An 8,325-nucleotide genomic window follows, 5' to 3' on the forward strand; every position below is an offset into this window, starting at 1 on the left:
TTTTCCTTCCTCTCCCGCCCCCCCCCCCCCCTCTTTTTTTTCTGCCTCGTGCTCCTTGTTTAGAACAGTAATATACGGTATTCCCGCCGAGAGCTCAAAGAGCGGGAATGTAGGGAGGCATCTGGAGCCTGGTGAGATTACTAAGTGAGCCGGCACGTTGCCACGAGGTGTCCGTTAGAGGCAGGGGATTTTTTTGATTTAATACTGGCGCTTGATTGGAAAGCTGGCGGGAACTACCACCTGCAAAGCCACACGTATCAGAGCAGACTGTGTCCAAACAAAATGATGCATACTTCACATTCTCACTTGACTACTGTTTACATGCTGCATCCTGGATTTACAAGTGTCTTTTGATTTTTAGATGCTTCAGAGACATACCAAAGGGGTCGTAAGGAGAAAAAAAAACATGGGAAGCATGCTTGATTTTGTTGTATGGTCTGTTAGTTGCATTTACTGGTAGCACATTAAGTTCAGTTTGCTAAAGCATTAGGTATCATGAACAATGAACAACATGGTATGCAGCGTTTATTAAAGTTAGTTTATGTCAACAAATAAAGCCTTGTCTATTCTCTGTATATTTTGGGTAAATTGTAATTATTGTTGAATATGTAACTGCTCAAAGTGGCTTAAAATAAGGGTGGGGTGCAGTTTTCCAGTGCCCCCTTCCTCCTCCTCATTGGTTCAGAATGCCACAGAGTGGAGAAAGAGACGCCTGTTTTGGAGACTCTCCTTGGCGCTGCAGACCACAGGGTGTGATTGCACGTGAGCCTGGATCCAGCTCAGAGAGAGAGAATGAGGAGTGTGTAAGTCATGGATAAAGGTTAATAATCCTCACTGAATCTGAAGAGGAAATAAAGATCCAGAGGGAGTTCAGCACACTCAGTGGTGCCTTGTGATACTGTCTAAACCTCTCTAATTTTTGAACCCACTTTTTGTAGAGTAAATGTGTTGTAAAATGTTGATAAATGCACATCTGTGAGCACACAACCCCTTGTGAAAAAGTATACTTTAGCATACTTTTAAAAAGAGTATGTATTAAATAAATAATATGCTTTAAAAGAATGCACTACTACTGTTTTTAGATTCTTAATTGCATGTTAATTGCAATAAAGCTAAAATATATTAAAGTTTAATTTGCAAACTGCACTTTTAGAAGTTAAGAAACAGTCATGAAAGTGAACTCTCTTTAATTACACTTAAGTTGCCTTTATTTCATTAATAGTAGATTCTCTGCAAGTACAAATTTTTAACTATACTTGCAGATTTGAAGTGCACAAATAAGTGCACATACAATACAATTAAGAACACATCTTTTTCACAAGGGTAGTCACATGTGAAGTCAAACTAACAGTGCATGTGATTTTGTGCATGTGAGTACAGATAATGGGATTTTACATTGCACATGCATTTCTTACCTCAAATATTTGATTATACAGATGAGGTGAAGTCTGTGCATGGACAATGCACAAAACCTACTGTAACTTGATAATAACTGAAAAAGTAAACTTACTTTATGTAATGCGCCGCCTTGTTTTAATCTGCACTGGTGCAGTTGCAATGTAGGCTGTTTGTTGTAGAGCTGAAAGTATAATGCATCTGTGTGGATTCACTTTTTCAAGCAGACTTGTAGTTGCAAAAACAGCCAAATTACCAATAATTCAGTTGCAACATTCCCATTTATACCCAAATACACTTAAGCTACATTTCTCACTTTTGTGCATGTAAAACTTACTACTTTTCAGTAGATTAGATTAAATCACAGCAGCCTATATGGAGCCTTCTTGGTACACACTATGGCTCTATCCAAATCTTGCAGTTTTCCTGTGAGGGTTTTCTTTTTAAAAGAGGAAGATGTGGTTGGAAAAAAACTGCAGAGAGACATCTAGAGAGACCTGTATGTTTGAATGAATATGCCAATGTATTATAGAGTGCTGCAATTATGAATGCAGGGCCGCTGTGCCAATTTCCTGGAATGCAGCACACGGAGCCGTGAAAGAGACTGTGTTTGCTGTGAGAAGACAAAGCCCAGGCACTAAGCAACATGTGTTTAGAACTACAGCCCCTTCTAGGAACGTCCTGGAATGCCAGGGGTGCTGTGCTGGTTTGGGAGAGCGCGCGTGTGGAGCAAAGGGAGGGGTGTACAAGGAGCGTGTTTGTCTCGAGAAAGAACCAAACTGCCTCCAGTGTTTCCTGTGTTTCTGCGGTTACTTTGATAGTCACCTCTCTGTGGGTGTGCCGATATTCAAATTTACTCGGTGTTGCTAAGTGGTTCTTAAAATGACCTTTTGGAGGATGCGGCTGCATGAAAGGCTTGTGTTGAGCAAATCTCCTGACATGAGCACAGTCAAAACGGTTTATGCTATGAAAACCAGTATGACTTTTATTTTTCTGTGGAACACAAAAGATTGTATTTTGAAAAATGTCTTAATTTCTTTTCTCTCCATCCGTACAATGAAAGTTAGTGGGATCCAGTGTTTTGGACACCATTGAAAAACATTCTTCATATCATGATGGAAATGTTCTCTGTTTTATTTTGTTACCCCTTTTTATTTTATAGGTGCATGCCTATCTGTCCCCACACATTTTGTTTGTAAGAACACTTGATCCTAAAACAAGAAGGGAGAAGAGCAGGCACTGTGTTTAGCCTCAGAGGACAGACGCACCTGTTTTCAGTTGTACCGTTAGTCTGATTGATGGGTCCCCTGAACTGGGTGGCCTGGACTGATGTTGCTGGGTAGTTGTGTGGTCGGAGCTGTCAGACAGATATCTTGATTTACATGTATATTATTATTTATATAGCTAAACTATTCTGGAGGCCTGACTTTCTCAAGTTATCAGACATGATTGTAATTTAAAGGGATCGTTCACCCAAAAAGAAAAATTCCGTTTACTCGCCCTCATGTTGTTCCAAACTTGTATTTGTTTCAACGGTTTTTGTCCATATATTGAAAATCAGTGAGATTCAAAATGATACAACTTCTCTTACCATAAAATTGCCACAACTGATTTATCAGCATTTTTGAAAAGGTCTTGTTCATACAGGTTCTCTAAACGGTAATTTACCAGTAAAGACTGTATGTGTGAAAGGGGCTAATGTCTTCTAAAAGTATGTAGTGAGTTTGAAAGCACCTCAAGAAGCATTTTATCTAATTTATCACATACATTGTCCATATGTGATACTGTGTATATATATGCTTTAAATTCTGCTTCCGTTTTAATCTTGCTGCATTTTCGTTTTGTTGTAGAATTTTCTTCTTTTATTCGGCACAATAACCGATGGCCGAGAATGTCGACGACTAATAACATAGCCCAGGCCAGGAAGTTGGTGGAGCAGCTGAGGATCGAGGCAGGCTTCGAACGTATTAAGGTACACAAGGTTTCATTATATATAGTGTAACATGCTCTCTATCAAGCAGTGTTTTTTTTCTCTTAAAGGGGTCATATGATGCGATTTCAATTTTTCCTTTCTCTTTGGAGTGTTACAAGCTCTTGCCGGATCGGCTTTCACCGTGGACGAAGCGGAGTCCAGCCCGGGGTCGTCACATGTGGTTGCCGCAGGCATCACAATATGGTAAGGGACGTAACATTTCCGTCACACGCTTGAGGAATTTGGCCAATCACAACGCACTGGATAGCTGGCCAATCAGAGCACACCTCGCTTTTTCAGACCGATAAGCTTTGTAAAAATCGACGCGTTTCAGAAAGGCGGGGCATAGAGCAGAAACAATAATGTACAGTATGTGGAAAATAATGTGTTTTTTGAACCTTAAACCGCGTAAACACATTTCATTACACCAAATACACAAAATAATGTTCTTTTTAGCAGCATCATATGACCCCTTTAAATAATGATTGTTACATTGGTGGCTTGGTGGTTGAATGAGAAAAACTGTTTGAATAATCCTGTTAAATTTACTGTGACTGTATTACAAGGTACCTGTTTGTTTTACACCTTACATCCGTGTAGTTCATTAAGTAATATAATGTTACTATGACCATAAACCTGAACTACTAAAATCTACTTTTTACCTTAAAAAATGAACCACTATTATAATAAAGGTGGCACAATAGAAAGCCATATGATGAATCAGAGTTCATCTTAAGTGCCGTCATATATAGACAATTCACAGGGTCATACACGATTCATCAGGGTAATGCGCATGACACTAAAATAATGCAATAAACATTAACTAAATAACAGAAAATGTAACACAAAATGCTCTGATGTACATTACTTCAATAAGAAATACATTTGTTTAAAATATGAATGTCCTTTTACTGTTTTCACTGTAAATATTATTGTGGTACTGTCAAATTTTTGTTTTTGAAAGTGTTTTACAGTAAAATTACATATAATGAAATGTTAAACCATTCACAATTTTTCACTGTGTATGGTAACCAATTAACAGGCTTTCACTCTGTATCACCATTTCTCCCTCTTCCTCTCTCTCTCTCTCTCTGTCTTTTTCCCAGGTGTCTAAGGCTGCTGCAGACCTCATGAGTTACTGTGAGCAGCATGCCCGCAGTGACCCTCTTCTGGTGGGGGTTCCCACCTCTGAGAATCCATTCAAAGACAAGAAGCCTTGCATCATTCTATAGCTATTTTGTCTAGGCCAGCTATCCCAATCCCTCTTTAACCGCTGCCCATCCCCAGTCAATGGGCAATTCAGTCCAACACTTCTTTTTACCTGGGATCCACAGTATTCTCCAGAAAATAAACGCCACACTCTCTCGGTAAATATAAAAAGGGGCAATATCTGAACAGCTAACGTCATGTAGCCCGGCTTTGAGTGAATCTATATGAATGAATCTGCACAGCACGCCTGTCTAAATTCATGCATATAGATGTACTTAACAGGAGGTGGCAGATTTCGAATTTGTAAACTATTTCAAAAGATTACACAGAGACTGAGAGATACTCCAGCATGTTTTTCAGTGCAGCGGCTGACCTTGTTACCATAGGTGATGGTGGAGAGTAGAGGAAGACAGTCATGATTATGCTGACTGACTAGCTGGCTAGCCCAGTCACACTGTGGTAAATGCTTGATCTGTATTAACCCTGCATTGTTACGTCAAATCTGCAAGCTAAAGGTTCATTCTAGATTTGTATGGCCAAAATTTAATCCAGGTATGCTTACCTTTATCAAAACAGCACATTTCATGTTTTACAAAGGGATTCAAGACATTAACCAGAGTTGCCAATATTTTTACTTTTTTTTTTCTCAGTCCGTTTGTGAGCTGTTTTTTTCTTTCTTTTCATCATTAAAAACTCATTAGGCTTAATGCTTTGTTTTTTTCCCCTAGTGTTTATACTATATTTCTGAATCCTCAAACACTAAGTTATAAAGGAATAATTTTATATAATGCAGAAAATATATTTACCTAATAATATCCTTCCCAGTCCTCTCCGAAAGTGCAGTTCAGTATAAAAAATTAGCCCTGTTATTTGAGAGATTAATTTTAAATTAATAAACAACATTTGTGGTATTTGGTATCAAATATAGCAAATCATAATGAATATTTATGATCCTAAAAGCAGAGGCTTAGACATGCCTCGTAAAATTGAGTCATTTTGAATTCAAAGCCCTTGATAAGGACAATTTTTATTTTTTTTTCTCTAAAGCCAAACTTGATTGTAAAATCCATACAGAAGGACAAAACATGTATAAACTTTCTTTTGGATATGTTCAGAGGTGTTAACTTTGACAATAGCTGTTTGGATTTGTTTGTTCCAATTTCTTCTTTCTATGGAAACATGAAATCTGGTCATTGAGTATGATACTGTACAGTGTTTGATAACTAAAGCGCATTAATTTTTTTTGTGGATGTTTTATCTTTTTGTAATCTTTGTGTAATATTTCCGTTTCTTCCATCATTTATATTTAACCATTCAGTTTGTCCTCTTTAAGGCGAGGCAAAAGATGCGAGCGAAGGAATCAATGGACGGCTCCAGTGCTTGTACATGTGATAGGGAATGTGGAATGGATTGTTGACACAATGCCCATGCAAGGTGCTTAAAGGTGTTGTTCGAGGCACGTTTCATGAGGTGGTCTGTGTTGTTAAGTCTATCTAAGGGCAGGATGTGCAACAGGCCATCGGGTTTGGCTCAGCCTGAGCAGTCACATGCAAAAGATGAGGGGCAAGGTCAACCCACAACTCTGAATGTCTAATGTGCACCTACCACATGATGCACAATCTTTTGGAGTGACGGTTTTCAAAGGTCACTCAAACAGTCACTCACAGTATTCAGCTAAGTGCTAAAAACAGAATTCCCCCATTGCCCCGCTTCAAATGCTGGAAAATAACAACACGATGCAGGAAATAGGGGCTCGTAGTGGGACAGAGGGGGCCTGTGCTCCTCGTGGCCAACGGGATACTGTCATCAGCTCCTGTATTAAGAATGACTAAGGCGTGTGGAGGTCACGAGTGCTGTGACTCATCCAGTGAGCAACAGAATCACGCTGCTGCCCATCAGTGGACAGAGCTGCTTCAGCGACATCACTTCCTGTTAAGCCTGAGCAGAGCAGTGTAGTGGCTTAATGCATTTCAAAGTAACTAGAGAAAAACTGACACTTAAGGAGATAAAGAACCGTATTATATAAAGATGAAGGATTATAATTGAATCAATTCAAGTTTTACAATAGATACTTTTAGATTTTTCCATCACTGACGATGTTATTGCAAAATAAGAGTCACTTAGTAGTCCACATTAGGATGAAGCCTTTCTGGACACGTGCGAAGTGCTCAGATGTGCCAAGCTAGTGCTAAAATAAAGCTAGCACTACAAAAGTTTTTTGACCAGCCACCAGCCAAACTTGCTGTACCATGTTTGATGGTGTTACACTGGAGCAAACACTGTGAAAGTCAGCTAAGCTAAGTTAGCTTGTTAGCTTGAGTTCTCCACCCACTTGACTCACAGTTTTGGGATACACTGTGGGCTCCAAAGTATAGTGTTTACCTGAAGTATGCTAAAAAACTCCCCCACACTTGGGTTTAATAAGACTCCGCAAGCATTTCGTGGCTTTCTACGTTGTGAGACCTGCTGTTAGGACGAGGGAGCTTGTCCGTTTCTAATTTGCGTTGCGTGCAGCGAGAACATTTAAGGTGCTGAGGAAGCCGTGATACCTTAACCTCAATTCCTCGTTCCCAAACGTTGTTCGACTTCACACACCATCGAGCTCTTTCATGACCATGAGAGGTGAGATTTAGGCTTTGTGTGGGTAATATCTGTAGCTGAGTCCTTAGCCAGTAGATTTCAATCTCAGCCTGTCCCATTACTTTGTGTTTTTTCCTGTGTATGCATATGTATCTTTCTGCCTTGATTATGAAGAAATATATCTATTTTTTGTAATTGTTATTCTCGGATGTGCCATAAATCATGTTTTCTTGCACACTGTTAATATTTTGTGGATATTGCTGTTTAAAAATGATGATATTGGAAAAAGTAGATTAAATAAAATAAAGACAAAATGTTACTCTGCATTGATGCCAATCTGTTTATTATACATGCTTTACTGATTTGTTGTAAGCAAGTGCAAATGTCACACAAACATCTGACCCACCAATTTATTATTTATTTTATTTATTTATTTATTTTGTGCAAATAAGTTTTGGGGCATTTTGAAGTCCCTTGTGCATTAATGTTTAAGTGTGTAAATTCTACATGACCAAAAGCAAATGATTAGCATTAGCAAAAGTAATAATAGTTTTCAAATGTTTACATGTATATATTTGTACTTTCTGTAATTTTATTTCTGCTATTTTATAGATTTTTTTCTGCACAATAATTATTTAATTATTAGACTACAGCATTATGAGCATATAGTATTATTTACAAATATTAGAATAATATGAATAATTATTATAATAATTTAGCTCAAATATCAAGCGTAGCTTTAGTTCTGGCAGGTCACGTTAGTCAAGCTCGCATCAGCTGACTCTCAGCTGATCCCTATCTACCTATAGGAATACGACACCTATCTAAGCATTCATATATAAGGTCCCTCAGTATTATCAGCAGTTTTCGCATTGCTCAATAGCTAATTACCCTCCTCCATCCCCAGCTCCTCCTCTATCAGTCAGGATTCAGCCTTCTGAGTATCCTTTGAATCAGACTAATTCTAAAATGTGTACATAAAATTATTGAACTTTAACGATATCTGCAATACATTTATGTTAGTTCTGTTCTGTTTACCCTGGGGGGTTATCGCTGCTCTCCCTGCTCTCATCTATGCTAGGCTGCATGGATGCGCAGGGAGTTCTTGCCCAGAACAGAACCATACCGCCAATCCAAACTGTATGCTAATTGTCAATCATCTTTGACGA

At 38.6% G+C, this 8,325-nt stretch overlaps 1 protein-coding gene across 1 annotated transcript in view; it reads left to right on the forward strand.

The window, feature by feature from the left end:
• Nucleotides 1-7,480, forward strand: part of gng7 (guanine nucleotide binding protein (G protein), gamma 7) — a 28,978-nt gene extending 21,498 nt beyond the window's left edge. The window contains exons 3-4 of the mRNA XM_016448363.1: nt 3,246-3,367; nt 4,474-7,480. Coding sequence (XP_016303849.1) covers nt 3,287-3,367; nt 4,474-4,599 — 207 coding nt within the window. The 5' untranslated portion in view covers nt 3,246-3,286 and the 3' untranslated portion in view covers nt 4,600-7,480. The remainder of the gene's footprint in view (nt 1-3,245; nt 3,368-4,473) is intronic.
• Nucleotides 7,481-8,325: the final 845 nt, after the last annotated feature.

The sequence above is a fragment of the Sinocyclocheilus anshuiensis genome, unplaced genomic scaffold, assembly GCF_001515605.1.
Source record: "Sinocyclocheilus anshuiensis isolate Anshui unplaced genomic scaffold, SAMN03320099.WGS_v1.1 scaffold940, whole genome shotgun sequence".
Classification (NCBI taxonomy): Eukaryota; Metazoa; Chordata; class Actinopteri; order Cypriniformes; family Cyprinidae; genus Sinocyclocheilus; species Sinocyclocheilus anshuiensis.